The 21441-nt window shown below is 36.1% G+C and overlaps 2 protein-coding genes across 2 annotated transcripts in view; both read right to left on the minus strand.

The window, feature by feature from the left end:
- LOC136816553 (vacuolar protein sorting-associated protein 8 homolog) overlaps positions 1 to 5960 on the minus strand; it is a 37744-nt gene extending 31784 nt beyond the window's left edge. Inside the window, exon 1 of the mRNA XM_067072894.1 lies at positions 5889 to 5960. The gene's annotated coding sequence lies outside the window, so the exon portion shown is untranslated. The remainder of the gene's footprint in view (positions 1 to 5888) is intronic.
- Positions 5961 to 8472: 2512 nt separating this feature from the next.
- On the minus strand, positions 8473 to 13423 carry LOC136816554 (uncharacterized). Its single transcript, XM_067072895.1, has 9 exons — positions 11584 to 13423; positions 11094 to 11348; positions 10764 to 10899; positions 10351 to 10599; positions 9910 to 10127; positions 9557 to 9687; positions 9291 to 9405; positions 8902 to 9118; positions 8473 to 8773 (listed from the first exon to the last, which is right to left on the minus strand). Exons 1-9 carry the CDS (start codon positions 13315 to 13317, stop codon positions 8574 to 8576), a joined length of 3255 nt encoding a protein of 1084 aa, XP_066928996.1. The 5' UTR covers positions 13318 to 13423; the 3' UTR covers positions 8473 to 8573.
- Between the last annotated feature and the right edge of the window lie 8018 nt (positions 13424 to 21441).

Consider the following 21441-nt stretch of genomic DNA (forward strand, 5'->3'; position numbering starts at 1 on the left):
AATTCTAAACATGAGAAACAGCAAAAAATCTTGGAATTCAATTCTTACCAGCTTGAGTTAATAGTTTATAACAAAAAATTAACATTATATATAAAATTTCTCACTGAATCAGCAAAAATGGCAAATTCTGTCATTTTTTAACAAAATGTAGGAGAAAAATACCTTTAAAGCTTAATATTTTCAGTTTCAGTTAAGCTGTTTTTCTAAAATTTTCACAGCATATTCCATACATGAATGGAACTATTTTCAAAAGAGATTGGTTTTCAGAAACTTGATTAAGACGTTGTAAATCAAAATTGTCATTTTGAAAATTTCTAAATTTTCAGTTTAGACTTTGCATCATTGAAAATCTTGAAATATTTTATAAAAATCATAAATTTTACATCCATCGGGTCGTAAATCCCAAACCTCCGTTTTGACAACCAGGGATATACTGTAATAATTTTATCAAACAAATTTATGCACAAAACCCTCTAAATCACATTTTAAAAGTATGGTCAAAATTTTGTATTCATATCTTAAAGATATCTCGAGAAATTGCTAAAATTGCAAACCTCCATTATGGGGTCATTAGAAAAAAGCTACCTATCTTTAAGCAATTGAAAAATATTGTTGAAATTGAAAATTTTGAAAAAGAACTTCCAGGAAATAAAGTACCGTCAACTGCTCCAACTTGGGACGAGTGTACGCAACATGGGACTTGTTGATATCTGGCCTGTATTTTCACTTACTGTTAAATCTCTTTGACAACAAATTTGTTTTGATAACTCCACCAAGTTACTTCCTGTCATAACATGTCACGATAACTTTCACTGATAGTGCGCCCTTTTTAACTTTTATTTTCATTCAAACAGTGTAGACCTAAAGCTCTAAACCAGCATCTAATAACATGAAAACCAGAATATGATTCTTCAATGGGAATCAAAACTATAAAGTGCACTTACAAACATCAATTTGTCAGATCTAACAAAATTAATAACCGCACTGTCATCGAATGGAGAATTAGAGAATGCCTGCCGCCTAACCGCCTACCGCCCAATGGGATTAACTAATAGTGAGTGTGTAACTTGCCGTGCCAGTGACGTAAAACGCTCCATCGTTTTGCTACTAATTTGGTCCTTTTCGTTCCAGACACTACCTTAAGTGGATAAATGTTGGTGGGGATTATTCGCCAAATTAAATCCTTGCCAAAATTTCCAAATTCGGCAATTCGCAAATTAAATCCTCGCCAAATTTAACAAAAAGGGAATATGTTAAAAATCACAACTTTTAGTATATTTTTGAGTAATTTTCACCCATTTCAATGTGACAAAATTTCCAAAATTGATCTGTCGGCAAATTAAATCCCCGCCAAAAATCGTATTTAGGCCAATCGTCAAATTAAATCCACGCCAAAATTTATCCACTTAGGTAGCGCGTGTTCCACTACGGATTTTTCATATTTCGATTTTGGTGCGAAAGAGAAATCGTGTATTTTTTAATACACGGTTCTTTAAACTCAAATCAAATGTCTTTGGAGGTTCGGTGAAATGGTGGTGGAATGGCCGTCCCATGTTGCGTAAGATAGTCCCAAGTTGGAGCAGTTGACGGTAGAGATGTTAAAGCTTTTAATGCAGTAAAAAAAATTTTAAAACCTCTTTTCCTCTAGATTTGAGAGAAATTTCAAATTTGATTGATGTTTTGGGGACCACATACTGTAAGTGGTTATCAAAGCAATCCAATTGGTTATCGAAGTTGTCAAAGTTATTGAAAGTAGTCAATACACCTTTCCCGAGTTTATCGATTTTTTTCGACCTCTCCAGTTTGAAACGAGAACTTGATACTTGAAGCTTTTGGTGACACAAAGTCATTCTGAAAATTTGAGATCAAAAGCTTTTTCTGTTCCTTTTTTATGGCTGTTTTAATTCCTTTGTTTTTACAGTCAAAGCTCTCTTAAAAGATATTTTATCCTACCGGGCCTCGCTTCTATGCCGTTTCCATTGGATACTTTTGTTCTTTTGTTTAAGAAAAAACATTAAAATTGAAATTATCTCAAAAACCGGAAGAGCTTTTAACATAATTCTTTTTTTGTTGATTTTGTATTTCGTAGTAGAATCTTTCTAAATTAAATGCAAGTAGAGCAGGGTTTTGGAATAGTGCTTTTCAAAAAGTCGAAATAAACTCGGGAAAGGTGTACAGTATAACAATCAAAGTACTCAAACGGTAATTGATTCGTAGAAGGGTTGCTATTAAGAAAGTGATCGAAGACTCACAATTTTTTTGGTACTCAAATTCGATTGTTAATCGATAAATGGTCGTTCGATTACTTCGATCATTATCGATTACTTTGATAATCAAATTTATTGATTAGTACCGTCTGGAATAGAGTACCGTGAGATCGGGTACCGTGAGTTAGTACCGTCTGGAATAGAGTACCGTGAGATTGGGTACCGTGAGTGGTCCTAAATCCGACAGCCCTGCCTAATTCGGACCCCCCAAATAAAGGTTATGAAAAAAAATCCTATGTTTACAAACACTCCTTCTCCAAATTGAACGATAAACTATTGCAAGAATTCTCAAAACAAATTCAAAACATCTAACAAGATGGCTATAATGTCAAAATGTCAATAATGTAATTAAAAAGTGTGAGTGAGACTTTTATTGTCATTTATGATGTTTGACATATTGCAAAAAAAAAAAATGTTTCGTATAAGAAGCAATTATTGTTAATTATTTGGTTCAACTGGTTTACTGTATCAAATTTCCCAGTTTAGTTGACACTTTGGTATTTTCGTTGCGTCACAGCAAAAGGTTTTTTTTATTTTAGTTTGTTTATCTTTGAAAGACCACGTCGGATTTACAGTGTAGACCTAAAGCTCCAAAACAGCATCTAATAACATGAAAACCAGAATATGATTCTTCAATGGGAATCAAAACTATAAAGTGCACTTACAAACATCAATTTGTCAGATCTAACAAAATTAATAACCGCACTGTCTGACTGTCATCATTGACAATAAAATAAACGATTTTCTGTCAAGAGCCTTGTAAACATTCCAACAACTTCCATCGAAATGATCTATCACAGCTCAGTCTACCATTTTTAGCGCGGTCCGAGGATTGAGCCGAGAACGCTCCGCGAACTCCTGCGCGGGTGAAAAAATTCAATCTGTCAATCATTTTCTCAAGCGAAGAGTACGCGAAGCGATTCTAGCTTTACGATGGTGCCGCGGGTCATCAATGGATAGTATTCAATTATCATTATCCCTTTATTTTCATTCCTAGAACTTTTGCAAAAAAAAGGAAAAATAGAAAAGTTGTATTTTTTACTGCTCTATTCACATACTGAATTTGAAAGATCTTCTATGTGGCGTTTTTTTGCAAACTTCAAAAAACTGATTTTTGTCCTGCCTTTGCGGGACTTTGGCTTAAGTGCTTGAGTGCAGCATAGGGTACAAAGTCCAAACATGCGTTTCCCGTAATTTTTGTGTGAAAAGTTAGGTTTATACTGATTTAGGCAGGGCTGTCGGATTTAGGACCACTCATGGTAACTTGCATCCGTGGAAGCTAGGCAAACATGCATAGCCCTCAAATGAATGACCTGTCTTGTTATTAAAATACAAATACGAAGCTCCGCTCGTAGCTCTACTCTATCTATTTTTATTTAACTTTTTATTTCAATGACCCAGACGTCCGCGCTCAATAGGATCGATCATCGGAGCGGCTCGATGACGGATCGATATGTGATCGATGGATTACTTAACGATCCGGATGGGAGATCGATGGAAGATTCAGCCATTAAAAAGTCTTGTCAGTTACATCAAAATGCCTCGAAAATGTTGATATGAAAATTGCGTAATCAGAGAACGTATGTCTCGCTCATTATAAAAAGGCCGAGACAAACTTTCAATAATTGGATTGTAACATCGAGTTAAGTCTCTTTTGTTAAGTCACCAGGGGGTAAATAAAACAGACCTTGATACATTTATCGTTCGTTTCAACTTGACCATTCGTTTAAAACTCAGCGTCCCAAATATTTGGGGTAGGTAAAATATGTACAAAGAAATTCATACTTTTCCAACTTGGCAAATCTTTAAAAAAGAAGCGAACAATAAAATATAATTACCCTTTCCAAATAAACCTCTTCGGTGGCGAGCGTAGTCTACTCTGACGTAATTGTAAAATTTATGTGATGGGAGTTTGACATAGTAATGTAATGTTGTTTGGGGAATTATGAAGTTCTCTGGAATTTCGATTGCATTTATTCAGGTTGATTTTTTATGACTTCTAATGGTACTTTTTCTAACGAGTTTGATTACTCTGTTCTCACACTTATGTCTTTTTTTTTCGCGTCCTTTTCCGTGATTACTTTTATTTATATTTTTAAAGACAGGTAAGAAGGCATATTGATGTAACTGCTTGTGTATCGATCCTTCGTTGATCCATTATCGAGCTAGTATTTCAATCGAGTATACCGATTCGTCATCGATTGTTAATTGATTCGTCATCGATCATTAATCGATTCGTCATCGATCGTTAATCGATTTGTTATCGAGTCATTCATTTGAGGGCTTTACCTGATCTCTAGTCCAGGAGCTAGAGCTCAACTACTTTTTGCCTTTACCCAGACGTCCGCGCTCGATAAGATCGATCATTGGGACGGCTCGATGACGGATCGATATGTGATCGATGGATTACTTAACGATCCGGCAGTTAGTCACACTAGGAAATATAGCTTTCAGAAAAAACAACATCAGTCATCTACAGGATACATTTCAACAACAAGGATGAGAGTTACCTGAATCAAGTTCGCAAGACAATATTAATTAAAACTTGAAAGTTGGAAACAAAATAAAACGTGCAGCAGCCAAAATCAACCAACCAAAATTTGTCATTCAATTCCCGAGACAGCGCTTCGATTTTTAAGGCCTTGTTTATACGCTAAAGTAAAAACAATTACGCACATGTAAATGGGTCATTGTTTGAGGTCCGGCAAAATTTCCGGGAGATAGCCTATCCGACAGTGCGCGGATCTAGGTGGGTTCCGCCTCCCCCGTAGATCTTTTTCTTGGTAAGTAGATCTTCAAATTAGTTTTCAAGGTTGGCTTGGCTCAAATTTTTTCATCTATGGCTCAAATTTTAGGCAATTTCTCAAAGTTTTTGAAAATGTTAATTTCATTAAAAAGCGCCGGGTTATTTTTTCATGAATCCCTTTAGAAGTTTTGCGGTGCATTTTTTTGCTTGAGAGTCAAGTAAACGATATAGCGCTTTCGCAGCATTAATCTTTGATACACATTTTGGCGGGACGCTAGTGTGGCTAACTGTCCGGATAGGAGATCGATGGAAGATTAAAGCCGTTAAAAAGTCTTGAGTATCGATCCTTTGTTGGTCTATTATATCGAGCTAGTATTTCAATCTAGTATACCGATTCGTCATCGATCGTTAAGCGATTCGTCATCGATCGTTAATCGATTTGTTATCGATCATATATCGAGTTGAGTCGATAGGGTCGATAAGGTTGATAAAAGGTCGATGATAGATCGATAAATAATCGATAACTAATCATAAGCTTAAAAAAATCTTGAGTATCGATCCTCTATCGATCTCCTATCCGGATCGTTAAGTACAATCCATCAATCACATATCGATCCGTCATCGAGCCGTTCCGATGATCGATCCTATCGAGCGCGGACGTCTGGCTTTACTAATTCTGATGGGGGAAAAAGTAGCAGCGCAGCGCCATCATTCAAATACGGCAGATTTTCTGTACGTACGCCGTCACAACACAGTACATCTCTTATAACTTAACTAACTAGTAGAGTATAATCCCTGGCTGACCCATACCCTGAAGTTTTTTGAAAGAAGAATAGAAGGTTTTTCAAATAAAAATATCTTAAATCATTATATACCTTTAAATGGTCAGTCAGTCAGTAGAAAAATATGTGGATTATTATTTTTAACCGAAAAGCCTTGTATACAGTCGGATTTAACATGAACATATTGTGGTAACCAATCGGAATATTCCTTTTTGATCGAGCTTCGATATTATGGTTTATATAAAGGTTAAGCCCGACTAAAATTCTATTAGTCTCTCGCAATTATATCTACCATTTTAGATTGAGAACTATATTAATGACGTCATTCATTCCCCGATTAAAGGAAATCGGGTTCAATTAAAAATGGCGACTGAATTTAGCACCAAAAACCAAAGCCAGCAAAAAACGTTTGTTTATCCATCTTTACTAACCATCTTGAAGCCCCTCTCGAAGCCAATTTCAATAGAAAGAATAAAGGAGGATCAACACACAGCAATCAAGTTGACAAAGAGAAGCCTTTGAAAGGTATCTTTTTTATTCATTGTTTTAAAATTTGTGTTTGGATTCCCTAGCCTACCCCTAAGGCGATGGGAATTTTATGTTCTGTTTAGAGGGGGGTACCCAGTGCACGAACGGCAAACTTATTTTTCACTTTTTTCGCTTACTTTTAGTTTTTACATAAATCCTTTTGGACCATCTTGTAGACAAGGTTGAAGTCCTTCTTTCAATTTGTTATCACTTTGTTTGAAAGCGTCTTCTTGGAATAATAAGCCGTAGAAGCGAGCGCTATTCGGACCCAGTCCGCGAACGAGGAACCAGTGCGCGAACGATCTTTTGAAAGAAAAAAATAGAGCTCTGCTCGCAGGTAATACTTTAACTCTCTTCCGAGATGATACAGGGGTATTTGAACTTTTCAAAACCATGTGCTTTTTCACCAAAAAAGCGTCTTTTTTATAAGAACTTTAGCGTCTTACTAACCTGTTTATTTTTGTAAATTTTTTTTGTCGTCCATTTTTTTTGTTTTTCTTTTTCAAGTTTTGCTCATCGAAAAGCGCGGCAATGTAGTGTCTTCTTTTTTAATCGAGATCGCCAGCGCTTTCGAATGTTTTGACGTTGCAATGTCTTCATTTTGAATATGGTGTTCGGATCGTTCGCAGACTGGAACCTTTTTTATATCAACTACTGGTGATATGTTTCTATTGATTTTGAATTAATGAGCTAACATGTTTCAATGAAATTTTGTGTGATGGAAGATAACAGGTTTTTAAAAGAGGAAAGTCATTTTCAGAACTCTTCTTGCGCAAATTTTCTTATAAAAAACATTTTCTCTCGCGATCAGCCATGTTTACAAAAATCCCGATTTTCGTGATTTTTTTACTTGGCCTCGTTCAAAATCGGTTTGGTGTTGTTCTAGTGCTCCGTTTATTTTCATTTTTGGAGAGATTGCAAGGAATAGTTTGAGGATTCTGCTGCACAAAGGAAGTTCTATAGAAGTTTGTTTTTGGTTGATTTTTTCAAGTTCAAAGCCGCTCGTTCGTGCACTGGGGCCGTTCGTGCACTGGTGATATGACTCTACCGTCACGCTGCAACAAATATTTGATGCGGCAAAATTTCATTATTCATTATTCATTATTTTTTGATACATGATAAAAAAAGACACCAACCCCCAGATTCAATATATACCGTAGAGTCGTCTAATCTCGACATACGTCTTGCAATCTCGACACCGGATCTGTAAAATAATCAAAACAAACCTTGAATGAAATTCTTGGTATCATTCTTATCGAACAAGTTCATCCATCAAACTAGAAGTTCAGTAAACATTGCAATCCTTTCAATTAAAAAAACAGCCAAATTATAACCAGTTTTACACAACACACGAAACGCATGCAAACTTCCTCGTAACTTTCTCGTGTCCATCATTAAAATTTTACAACTTTATTACGCTTCAAGTCACGTAATAAAAATAATTCGCGCGCTTAGCCTGGTTTCCCCTTCCTTATATATAAAAACACACGCTCTAGGCGCTAACAGGCCGCACGCCGTGATTGCCAGTATGGCGGTCACATTAAATTCAAAAGGAAACCGGGTTCTTTTTATTATTTTCGGTTCACGGTAAAAATGTCTACTAAAAGATTCCTCGCGTGCAAAATTTTGTTTTGTTGTGATTTGGACATCTTCGTTGAAAGTATGCTAATTAGTTTTTAGCGATTACTACATCGTTAAAGTTTTCTTTTCAAATATAAGTAATAACACTTCACATTTCTCGTATTATATTAACAATCTGTGACGTGATAGAGAGAGAGTACATTATAGTGATTGATTGATAACTTTGGTATGTATTTGTTTATGTTTGATTTTTTATTTCGAAGACCAGCCTACAGCTATGTCGAGATTGCAAGACGTATGTCGAGATTAGACGACTCTACGGTACTTTCGTAGCAGAGGTTCGTAAATAACGCCATAAACATCGTGTGTGCAGATCTTACATGTGATTCTTGATACGTAGGTATGGTATGCGTAATATAAGACTAGTATTTTTTTCATTTGTAACAACACGGAAACGTGCAAGGGCGACTTCCGTTGTTTTTTTCCGAAAAAAGACCCGGGATTTCACTGCCTCCCTACCCGGAAACGTGTGTGGAAATTCAAATACGCAATTATTCTTTATGCCTTTTAGAAATAACGTTTCTTCTGTTTCCTTAATAGATACAAATCCAAAGTTGAAGTAAAGAAAAAAAAACACATAATAGTAAAAATAGTAAAATCAATGATGCTTCATCGCTTTTTGATGGGCTCTTCTGTACAGTCAACGCACTGCGGATACGCTACGTCATCTTCGTCCGCATCTCGAAGGTACCATCCACATTGGATACAAATAGGTTCGTATCCACACGAATAATATAAGCGTTCGATCGGATCTGCACAATCATGATCCTTGACGAAAACAGTGATACCGTTTGGAAGATTGACGTCATCTGAAGAAGGAATGGAAATTTTGTTCTCAATACAATATACACAAAAAGAGAGATGAATTTTCATTACGAGTAGTAAACAGCTTGCAAAACTATAGGTTTTCAGGGTTTTGCTATGTCAAAAGACTTACCAAACATAAATCCACATGTGTAGGCGATATTAGCAAGAATTTCGTTGAGCGAATCTTTGTGTTTCTTGGTGAGTTTCTTTTTGGAGAAAATTAGCCGCCACTTGTTACACTCATCACATTGCATCATCATGTCCGTATTTTTCGCGTGTTGCTGAGATGGTGAAAACCCGATCTTCTTTCTTTTGTTTGGTGGTCTGGCTTTCAACGAAGGACGGTTCTGTATATTTAATGAGAATACGAGAATGAGAATATGATCGTAATGATGAACAAAAGCTAGATATATGAAGCTCCGACGATTAGTCCCCAAATATTTCATCAAAATAAAACCTCTTTTTAAGAAGTTATTATACTGTATATAAAACATTTCTATGTTCATAAGTACAACTTACATCGGTGGTGACCTTTCCATACATCTCACTTAATGGCTTGTAGTGCTCTTCACCAGGCTTCAGCTCAGGGTCAGGTAGAAAGGGTAGACCGATGCATTTCTGATCTCTGTACGGTCTGAAAAATGAAAGTGATAGACTCACAACTGGAAACATTCAATAATTTGGAAACATTTGGAAACATTCGATATTTGTCTACTGGCTGTGCGCTTGGTCAGAATTATTTTTTTGAATTTTATTGAGGTTTATTCTTTAAAAACTAAACCTACTTGCAGATTCCACAATCACCATCTTGGCACTTCTTTATTTGGAAAGCATAGTGGGTTGCCTTGCAATGTTTCTTGATGAATTGATGGTACGCGGCATTTTCTTTCATACCCTTTTTCGTAGTATCATCCCTCTATTGAAAAATTTATATAATTACATATATTAGCACATCAAAATATACTCAATAGTGCTTCAAAGTTTGACTGGCGATTCAAAAATATTGCGTTTTAAAGGCCTTCTTAAATAAGACATTGTTTAAGAGTTTGGCGATTAAAAAAGATCCTGTTTTAGAAAGGCACAACAGGTTTAAAAGAAATAAGATAAGTTTTTTCAGAAGAAAAAAGATTTATGATACGTTTATTCCGTCATCAACTTGTAAACAATTCGCCCATAGCTTGTCGATCTCATCGCTTGCTGCTGGTGAAAAGGTTTTGAATGCGTTAGTTTTCAAATTTAACCGTTTCATCTGGTTTTGTAACAAAACCATTGGATCTTGTAAAGTTCTCGTCAATTCATCATTGAAGTTCCCTGCTGCTACTACTTCTCTGATTTCTTTCAAAGTTTTCGCTTTGCCTAAACAATAAAAGTCAGGATTTTAGTAGCAAAAACGGTTTACACTGTAACCGAAACCGACTTCAAACAACTTATGAATTTGTGTTATTTAACAGAAATTTAAAAAAATCATCACTCGCAAAATAAGTTCCCGCCAAAATAAGTTCCCTTAAGATAAGTTGCTGATAAAACGAGGTATCAATCTTTGGAAATCTTTTGACAGAGGTAATAACAATATTTTTACCGACTGCTTTTTCAAACTCATCCCCAACTTTAGTCCGCATGACTCCAATTCCTTGTAGGCCGATGTTGATGATTGACATAATACGTTCCACGGGATTCGCCCAAGAATTACTGGGGGCAGTTCGGAGGGCAATCAGTAGGTCAAGATCGAGTTCAATGAATAAAGAAATTAGAGCAAGCTTGACGGAGTTATACGTTAAACGATGATCCGGACCACCATCGCTATACATTAGCAGAACCGGTTTGTCAGCTAAAAGAGAATAGAAAATTATTTTTTATTTTGGGTGTTCAATTTTCCAAGCCTCGTTACTTTTTTCAATACGCTTATTTAAGATGTTAACCAGTTCCTTATCCTAGAAAATTTCAATAAAACTTTTTTTGTATATTAAATTGAATAGCTTAATTTGAAATTACGATGATTTGCAGCAAGAACGTTTTTCAATTCTGCGCTATGACGCAGCGCAGACGATGCCTGTAAGACAGAGTCTTTAAAACCGATATGAACTTGGCCACGATAAAAGCTACCATCGATATCATCTGGGATGTCAATCTAAGATCGAAAAATATTGAATATTTATTTCAAATATTGAAAGTAGATATCGATTTTTATGATTAAGCTTAAATGCAATATTGCTTTTAAAAGGAGCTCTTATGACAGAGACTTTTCTTGACAAAATTTGTAGTTTTGCGAGCAAGGCAAAGAATATTTTGAGTTTTCATAATAGTTATAATATCTAACATTACCACTAACGACACCGACGGTATGATACCAAATTTTGTAAAGTCATGGTCGCCGACTGGCATGACCTGTTCTTCTCCGACTATCACTTTCTTGCCACGCTCTACAGCAGCAACAGGGTAAGAAGGCTCGCCACATTTGATTTTATGTTTGTCGTCTAAGCTGACGAGATGGACAATGTCGCGATGCTTGATCGCATATTCACGCATGTAACGCCACGATGCGGCACAGTAATGTGCATCGACATGATGAACCCTTACCTAAAAATTGTTGGTATTTTACTAAAGATTTGCAAAAGTGCGCTTCTTTCAGATTTAATTTCACAGTGGGAATAGTAATATTTCATTTTTTCCAACGAAGAAGAAATTTGAGGGGGTTTGCTCCACCGGGGACGAATTCTTGTTTTTTTTCCAGTGGGTGGGGTCTCATAGGGTCTGTGAGACAGGGGTGTATTCATAGTCATACAGTAGTACAACGATGGAAAAAAAAAATAACCTGTCTTTTTTGGACCATCATTTTGATTTTCAATCTCCCCTTGTAATACTTGGCAGTGTTAGTAGTTGGGTTGATTGGTTGAAACTGATAGCGCAACCATTTTACAGAGGGAATGGGAGTGTTCGCGGGAACTCGTTCTTTGACTCGGTCACGCAAATCTCTAAAACTGACTGCTTTCGCCACGTAAAGTTGTTGTGTATGCCTCCTTTCATGAACAGTGACACCTACTTCCTCTTTAAGGTATTTTTCAGTCTCTTTGAAGAAAGTCTCAAATCTCTTATCCTTAGGCCCAGAGTTTTGTTCTCGTAAATCTACGAGAATTCCTTCATCACCAGCCATTAGTGAAAAGTCAAGCCTCCGGTCGATTTCGGTTTCATTCATGTTGTTGGATAGTGATTGATCATTCTTCAAGTTCTTGAAAATTGACCTTAAGACATGGGATGGTGCGGCAAAGCCAAAAGAATTCTTAAATTCTCTTTTGGTTATACGTCTCTCGTAAATTGGAATATTTTTACGGATGTCCGTTATGACTTCTAAGTTTTTCTTAAGAAGTTCCGTGTCCGAAAACTTGTTTGGAATCTTCCATAAAAAATGTAAAGCCGGTTTTGGACCGCCAAGATTATGAGCATAATGGACAGCTTTCGAAGTTAGGCCTTTTTGTAAAAGCTGACCATCCAAAATATAAAAAAACCGCTTTCTACTCATGCCTGCCTGCAAATTTTCTCTTAATGTGATTGGCTCATAAACATCTACTTTCTCGAGTTCAATGTCTGCTTTGACTAATTTGTAGTAAAGATTTTCTTTTCTACAAATAGGCAGCACGGTCACATTTGATTGCTTTTCAACCTCTGATCTTGGTGTCAGGTGAATACGTTTTACTGCTACATTTTTGGTGTCGAGGTAGGATGCATAACTTTGTAAAGTTTCAGCGAGAATCAAAATATCTAGTTTCGCAGCTGACCAATCCCTTGAATCATCGATGAACTTCATACAATGCATGGCATCTTTCAGGGAATGAGAAAGTTGCAAGAGCCTCTTAGAGGAAAGATTGTCAATAGTTCGTTTTCGATGTTTGGAAAGCTCAGGCTTATTATAGCCTTCAAATGTTTTGAAAAATTCCGGAATTTTTCTAATCGATTCTCTTTCAATGGTTGCTTTATGACCATCGATGTACCATAAGGCATCAGTTAGCTTATTTAAGAAGCTTTTCAAAACATCAAAATGTTTATTGGGGAACCTGCAAGAGCGCTCTTTAAGCATTTTCAATACCTCGTTAAAAAGCTTTTCTTTCTTGGTACCAGGATTCTCTATCTCCAAAGTAAGTGAATTTGAAGCAGCTCTAGCAGTATTCATCAAAAAACTAAAAACTGTTGGTTTCTCCGGGGGTTTTAAGGGGGTTTCCAAAATAAGGCAATCTTCACAGCCCTCCACATGTTGACAGCAAACGGTGAAATAAATCATTGAAAACCGGTTTTCAATCTGAATTATGTCCGTGTCAGCTCTTCCTCTGATCTTTTCAAACTCTTTCGAGCTTGAAGATGCAAGACCGTAAAGAGTTTTAAGAATTTTGCAAGAAAATACTGAATCTTTTACTACACACTGAGGAAATTGCTCACTTGTGATTTTAGAGATCAAGTCCTCGTAAGTTAAACTAAAAAATTCAAGGCTGATGAAAGTCCAGTCCATAGCAACCTTGTTATCAGAGTTGATAATTCTTACAGCTACCGAAGCCATTTCGCCAAAACCAATCAGGAACCACAATAAAAAACAACGAAGGAAAAACGATATAAAACCAATCGAACCAACATGAAATAAAACTTAAATGCAATAAATCTGAAGAAACCAGCTGATCTGTCCAACTGCGAACTTTGTTTTGAAAATGTCACAAACACACGAGGCAAAATTCGATCGAATAAATTGGCACTACAATGGCTTCAATCAAAATCAAAGAAAATTAAAAAGAAAACACTAGAATGTCTTCACATATGGCGAAGAGAAGTGTAACAAAGTACACAAAAGGCTCCTATTTATTAAACCAGAATAGTACGCTATAGCTTTAGAATTTGTTTTGGACGGTTTCAGATTCAAATAAAAAGCCCGTATAAAAAGCCCACAAAAAGATAAATTCATTCAATCATCTTGTTTGGGACAAGGGTGTTGTTTAAAAAAATTATTTTTGAATTGAAAAAATGTTATATTTAGTAATGAATTAAAAAGGGCACGCGATCCAACAAACACGGCCATGGTTCCCATGGTTTCGATCTACAGTCGACGATCCTATTATTAATCTGTTTATTTATGTTTGTTTCTTCTTTTTTTGACGTTTACATAAAGGAGGAAAAATATACAAGAAGTAAAGTGAAAGAATCAACAGATGTTATAAGTTATATTTCTGATGTTAAACGTTTGAAAAATATCTCTTTTTAAAGAAGCTTTGGACGGCCGCCAATACGCCATTGGAATATCAGACAAACGCCCATAATTGAACTGCGTAAGGGGGCGTATGATCACTTGACGCCGGTTCTTTGAGGTTTGGGGCGTAGTTCCGGCTGGGCGGATTGGTTCAACTGAAATCCCACACGATCGCAAATTGACTTGGATTGGATTGGAGACGGTTGTTTTGACGTCTTGAAGAAGGCCGGCTTTGGTAATGAAGAATTTTCTGAAAAATGAGGCAAATAATGAAATTTTTCAAAATAATGAAATTTTTGGAGCGGCAGCTCAAGAGCATGCGGGCGGTCAACGGTAAACAGAACATCAAATTCCCATCGCCTAAAGATAGCCATTCCGGGTTTGCTTGTTTTTTATTTGACGCTCATGAAAATCTTCAATTTTAGGTCCAACTTTGACAAGCAATTGCTCTTTGTGTAGTTGAGCTATAAAAGTAATTATTTTTGAGTAATTTAGAGCTTTCTTTAAGCTTTCCAACCATATACCGTGAGTGGTCCTAAATCTGACAGCCCTGCCTAAATCCGATGGGGTCTTTCAATCAAAGATACAAACTAAAATAAAAACAAATCTTTCGCTGTGATGCAATGAAGATACCAAAGTGTCAACTAAACTGAAAGATTTGATACACTGAACCGATTGAACCAAATAACAATAATTGCTTCTTATACAAAACATAATTTTTTATTACAAAATTGTTAACTTTGGGCCATTCCAGAATTTGTCTGTAACAGGGGGGCGGACGACACAGGATTTCCGAGGGCAAAGGGTTTTCACCAAAATTCCAAATTTCCAATGCGATAGAAGAAAATGTATGAATTTCCAAGGCAATTGAATTAATAAAAGTAAAAAAGAGTGGAATTTCTGATGCATTTTGCAAAAGTACATGGATTTTTATCGGAATTTCCGACCATAACTGGAAAAGAAAAATTATTTCTGAGGCTAGGAAAAATTTAAAAATGCACGTCGTCCGACGGGGGATAACAAAAATTTTCTGGAATGGCCCTTTTAAACACGAGCGACAGATTCAGAATAATAGAGGTAATTATTTTTACAACTCACACTTTTTTTATCACATTAATTGACATCTTGACATTATAGTCATCTTGTTAAATGTTCTGTTTGGAGATTTCTTGCAATAGTTTATTTTTCAACTTGGAGCAGCTTGGAGAGGGAATGTTTGTAATGTTTTTTTTTTAATACCAGGCGTCCGCGCTCGATAGGATCGATCATCGGAACTGCTCGATGACGGATCGATATGTGATCGATGGATTACTTATCGATCCGGATAGGAGATCGATGGAAGATTCGGCCATTAAAAAGTCTTGAGTATCGATCCTTCGTTGATCCATTATCGAGCTAGTATTTCAATCGAGTATATCGATTCGTCATCGATCGTTAATCGATTCGTCATCGATAGTTAATCGAGTATGCATCGATTATAAATCGATTATGCATCGATTATAAATCGATTATGCATCGATTATAAATCGATTATGCATCGATTATGCATCAATTATAAATCGATTATGCATCGATTATGCATCGATTATAAATCGATTATGCATCTATCATGTATCGATCATGTATCGATCATACATCAAGCCCGTAAATCCTCGAATAAGCTTATTTAATTTTTCAGGCTCTAAGGGGGGGCGCTTATTCCCTTGAAAAGGCATGGGAAAATGACAGGCAGGAAAATTGGAGATTACCTCTAAAATCCAGCCTACAACAGCATGATTTTTCTTGTTTTAGCTAACCAAACTATTACTTAAGCTAATTAATCCATCTTTTTATACACAAAAAATGGAATTTTTTCTGAGTCCAGGTAAGACACTGAGGTAAGCTGAAAATCGTCATTTCCGACCCCTCTCTGGATTTTCACTCATAACTTTTAGTGTAAAGTGAATCAGACCATGAAATTTCTCACATATATGTAAGTAGGTATTCTTAAGGTGGGAGTCACATGAAGTTTTGAGATTTGGTGAAAAAATTATCGATTTCGGGATTTTGCGCGTTTTATGACCCTATACCCTTTCTGAACACACTCTGAAAATTTTAAGACCGTAGCATTTATATTTCCGGAGATAAAATGTTTTTTCTAGACCCTGGTCTAAAGTATTTTCCTTAGCAATGAAAAATCATACCCGTTGCTAGGGCCCGATTACTTTATGGCTGATCTAAACATATGATCATGACATACCAAACGAAAGATCTTTTTACGCCCTTTTCGGGCGTCTAAATCAATACCGCCTTTTTTTCGCGGGATTTCTTAATATGACGTAATCAAAGATGGTAACCAAAGAAATGATATTTTTAAAAGCATACAAATTTTGGAGGCTGTCAGTAGTGATTTTGACCATGAAAACTGCTTTAATTTGGAAATGTTGGATTGGCTGATGATATTTTTAGCTCTTTAATGTCATTCTTTTCATCTAAGAAAGCTTGAGCTAGGTGAAACCAAAGACTTGATTCTCAAACTCAACGTTTTCGATATGAACTTAGTTTGACGACACCGGTGACTGGGTGAAAAAACTTATTGAAGGACGAAGACCAAAGGCATATTCAATGATGTATATATTTAAAGATCCAAGTGTTAAAGGAATTGAAGGCCTGGAGGCTGGTTTAACAATTGTGTGTGATGAATTATTGAAGGTCTCCGCCCTCTGGCTGGATTATTTACATTCACGAAGTCGAAGAAATCGTGGTGCACGGCTAGATGTCCCCGTAGATTCTTGTATCACAACAGATCAACTTTAGATTAACCTTTAACTGGCAGAATCAGTGAGGAAAATATACTAGGATGATCTATTACATTGAAAATATGGTTTTTGTTGTGAAAACACATTTAAATTGACTTAAATCAATGTTGACGTGGAGTTTGGCGCAAAATTTTAAGGATTGGCGCACATCACGTGAAAGTGATAATTTGGAATTTCTGGACTATTTTGATATTTCAAAGCCTTTTTTAAAGTATATAAAGTAGAACTATAGTCCATTTTAGTCAAACAGCGAAAGAATTTTGTAAAACGGTTGATTTATTACAGAGAAATAGAGATATATATCTATTTCTGACTTTACGGACCGTTTTCTCAAAATAGGGTTCAGGGGGTTTTCGCACACCTTGGCAACGTTTTCTCAGGATTGACAAGTGCTATGAACTTGAAATTTTCAGGATAAATTCAATTTATGGTCTAGAGTGTTATGAATGGATTACATTTTTGAAAAAATACTTTTTTGATTTCTAAATTCAAAAAATGCATTTTTTAGTTTCCAGACCCCCTGGAATGAAAGTTCAAAAAAAAAATCCATTCATAACACTCCTTATCCAAATATTAACAAGCTGCAAAAAAAAATTTTGTGATAGGTTTTGTAGATTTTTCTAAAACGTTGACACAATATTTTCACAGTACATTACCCCCTAGCTGATTTTACCCCCGTCTTGGCTATTTTTAGACTTTTTTTTACATTTTTGAAATCATCTATTGTTAAGTTACCTCTGTAGAAAATTTCATTTAAAAATCTCTTCAAGTTCAAAAGTTATACAGGAAAATGTAAAAAATCAACTTTCTCAATTTTTCATGTGACTCCCACCTTAATGGGATTATGCAAAAAAAATGGTAGTTTTTGGTCAACTAGATGGAAAATAAAGCACTTTTTATCAGTATCTTGGTTCTTCTAAAATTTCAAGATGGCGGAAAAAGCACTTTCGTTTTCACAAAATTTCAAATAATTTCTCACACATGCGCAAACTCATAGGTCGCTATTCTTGCTTGCGTAAAAGGCCGTGTCGAGCGGGGCGCTTATTTTTTTATTTCAAAAATTCGTATATCAACAAATTCGGAATCTGCTTAATTAAACTTAACTGTTTCAAAGGGTTGATTTTTCAAAAAAGGATGAATAAAAGAAAAATTGGAAAAATCCAATTGACAATGTCTATCATTTTATTCTTAGTCGCTTTCTTTCTTTTTAAGACACAAGTATCTACTCAATATCTTAATCAATCAATAACAATATTCGAATAGGCGCCCCTTCCTGGAGGGGGCGCTTATTCGAGCGAGGCGCTTATAAAATTATTTTAACAAAAAGGGGGGTGCTTATTTGAGCGGGGCACCTATTCGAGGATTTACGGTAATGATTTTGCTACACGTTTTATTTTTTATTAGAATCCAGTTTATAAGAACATTTAGGTTGAAATTTTGCAAAAAAATTAAGAGCATCGTAAGAACGACGCTAGCATTTTTTTATAAGCAACCGAGTAGACCCCAAATTTGCCCAAAAAGCAACTTACTTAGCAACCCTGAGGCCTCAAATACAACTCATTTTTTAACAATCTTTTTCTCCTCAGAAATAAAAAATAACTTTGACACAATTTTAGAAGAAAGCCTTGCAAATCTTCGAAAAATCTTTAGCAACTTCAGAGCTGATACTCGAAAAATTAGAGTTTAAAAAATGTGTATTGCATTACTACATAAATACTGAAAAAAGTCCAAGTATCATTATCACAACGCAATTTTTTTTCAAGAATTCCTCCAATTTTGCAATTAAATCAGCTTTTCTGTCTTTTGATCACTTGATCACTTGATCATTGTTTATACTTGCATTGAATCATTCATTAACCAGAGATGTTCCATTAACGCAACCATAGTCTTTTTCATTTTCACACACTTCTACAAATTCACTGAAATGTGATCAGGACGCAAATATTGGAATGAAAATAGGATTTTGATCGACGCTTCTTTCCCGCTTTGTATGAAAATCTAAACGAAAGAAGTTTTAGATTAATTCCCATTCAAATATAATTATTAATTCCAAAAAGCGGAGGGGGTGGAAAAATTAATTAGCGGGTTTGGGGACGCTTATTATATTAGGTACCCGAGAGTACCATATCGGCCATTTTTAAGCCGGCCCCCCTCCGCTTTTTTAAGTTTGGAGCTAGGGCTCAGGCGAAATTCCGTAATCTAAACCTTCCAGCAGATGTTGAAAGTTTCCCTGACCTTTTCCCAGAGCTTTCTTAGCGTGTCGAAAGAAAATTTCTACATCGGGTGCCAGATCGATAAGTACCGATAAGTAAATCCGGTTTGACGCCATTAGATCGATATGGATCGATTAATCAATATAAAAAAACGGTCGATATTTTGATTGGATCGATAGAGGTGTCGATAGGTAATCGATAGGTGTCGATAGGTGGCGATAGGTAATCGATAGGCGTCGATAGGTAATCGATAGCGAGAAAGATCGATTAATATTAGAGCTCGATTTTTAGAAAGAGTCAATAGGGTCGATAAGATCGATAAAAGATCGATGATAGATCGATGATAGATCGATGATAGATCGATAACTAATCATAAGCTTAAAAAAATCTTGAGTATCGATCCTCTATCGATCTCCTATCCGGATCGATAAGTAATCTATCGATCACATATCGATCCGTCATCGAGCCGTTAATATGCAGGTGTAATATATTCTACACTTTTGTCTAAAATTTTGTTCCAACTAAGGCCATTTTTAGAAAAATTAGATCTGCGGACACAAAAAATTTCACAAATCATCTTTGATTTCAAAGCACTGCGGAGGAAAAAATGTTCAGACAGTGAGACTTTCCATATTTATCAGAAAATACCTGAGAAATCCAATGTGCTACAATGTGCTGAAATAATTATTCTTTCATTAAAGTTATCATTTTTTACTTTTCATACTTTGGCAAGCATTTTCAGCCTGAAAATGAGGACTAGAATTATAGAGAGTGGTCCCATTGAAAAATTTGACCCTTTTTAGCCTAAAACAGTTATTTATATGCCATGGGGAATTTTTCCTCCGTAGCGCTTTGATTAAAAGGATAGGTAGGTTCAGCAATTTTAACTTCCGCTTTATAACGTTTTTATTGTTTTTTGCAATGCAATGTCTTCTTTTTCAAAAAAATGTCTTTTCATTTCTTCCTTTGAAGTGTTAGCAAGCCATTACAAAAAGAATTTGATAAAAGTCTGCAGTCAAAATGAAGATATCTGGAATATCTTGACTCAATACAAACCAAAAGCTTGAATTTTCAATTTTTGCAGCATATTTCGGTGCCATTTTATATGCCATTTCTGGGCTAAATTGTCAACCTCAAATGTCTAAAAAGGTGCTATTTTCCAGACGTCCGCGCTCGATAGGATCGATCATCGAAACGGATCGATGGATTACTTAACGATCCGGATAGGAGATCGATGGAAGATTCAGCCATTAAAAAGTCTTGATAACTAATCATAAGCTTAAAAAATCTTGAGTATCGATCCTCTATCGATCTCCTATCTGGGATCGTTAAGTAATCCATCGATCACATATTGATCCGTCATCGAGCCTTTCCGATGATCCATCCTATCAAGCGTGGACGTCTGGTATTTTAGCGGAGCCAAAATCTCAATATCTCTGGAACCGCTTATCATTAGGAGGTGTATGACCCCTCATGTTTTTTTCTTTTTTGTAGCTTTACAAGATGAACTAGGTTTGATTGCCACCAGAATAGTTTCAATTTGACCCTAGAATGGCTACCTAAGATTCTCTACTCTCCTTGTGGCTTGCTCTCCCACCAGCACCAGCAGTCTAAACTTAAACTCCTATTTCAGGATTAGAAACTAGGCTAGTCTTACCTCTTTTATCTTTTCCTTTAGGCGGCAATCACATATCTTCCTTTCGCGTCGCCCGACCGACTCTCAAAAATTGAGTGGAAGCAAGTCGGTAAGTCGGTAAATTTGTCGGACTTTTTCTGTTGATGACGTTTCCTTCGTTCAAAAATTTTATTATTGACGATTTTTTGTGAGCGATTTCTAGCACATTCACGACATTTTGACTTTGTTTATCATTACATGCGCCATTTTGGGTCGGAGGCCACAGTGTTCAAAGGTCATAATTTGAAACCACCCATAACACGAGCAGTTGTTTTGGCTGCTGGCTTGCTGGCAGTTACTTTCAAGAATACACTCAAAAAATGGATGGAAAAATGGAAACCCGAAAATTTTTACGACCGACCAACCGACCGACCGACCGACCAACCGACCGACCGAGTCACTTTTCAGACCCAACGACCAGACGATCTCAATCGAACGGAATCGGCGATCGAACCAGTCGAACCAAATTGAACGCAATCGAATCTCAATCGAATGTCAAAATTCTGGGTAATATTCGATTGGTTTGATTGTTGTTCGACTCGTTCGATTGTTCGATTCCGTTTGATTGAGATCGTCTGGCTTTATTCTTGCAGCTTTCCAACATCCAAGCTCTCAAACATCACAAGCCAAATGAAATTACTTTCGATTTCCCATAGAAATTATGCAATGAACAATCCGGGGGTCAATGAATCGACGATCGAATGTAATCGAACATCAATCGAACGCAATCGATTATCAATCAAATCTTAAAATTGAGGTA

Source organism: Clytia hemisphaerica, unplaced genomic scaffold (assembly GCF_902728285.1).
Source record: "Clytia hemisphaerica strain Z4C2 unplaced genomic scaffold, Clytia hemisphaerica genome assembly, whole genome shotgun sequence".
Classification (NCBI taxonomy): Eukaryota; Metazoa; Cnidaria; class Hydrozoa; order Leptothecata; family Clytiidae; genus Clytia; species Clytia hemisphaerica.

Excerpts from the sequence above, each read along its gene's own strand:
- LOC136816554 (XM_067072895.1), bottom strand. The coding sequence starts at position 13,317 with ATGGCTTCGGTAGCTGTAAGAATTATCAACTCTGATAACAAGGTTGCT. Across the intron at positions 9,406-9,556 it reads GGTGATTGTGGAATCTGCAA|ACCGTACAGAGATCAGAAAT; the intron begins GTAGGTTTAGTT and ends TTCATTTTTCAG. Across the intron at positions 8,774-8,901 it reads CACATGTGGATTTATGTTTG|ATGACGTCAATCTTCCAAAC; the intron begins GTAAGTCTTTTG and ends TTCCTTCTTCAG.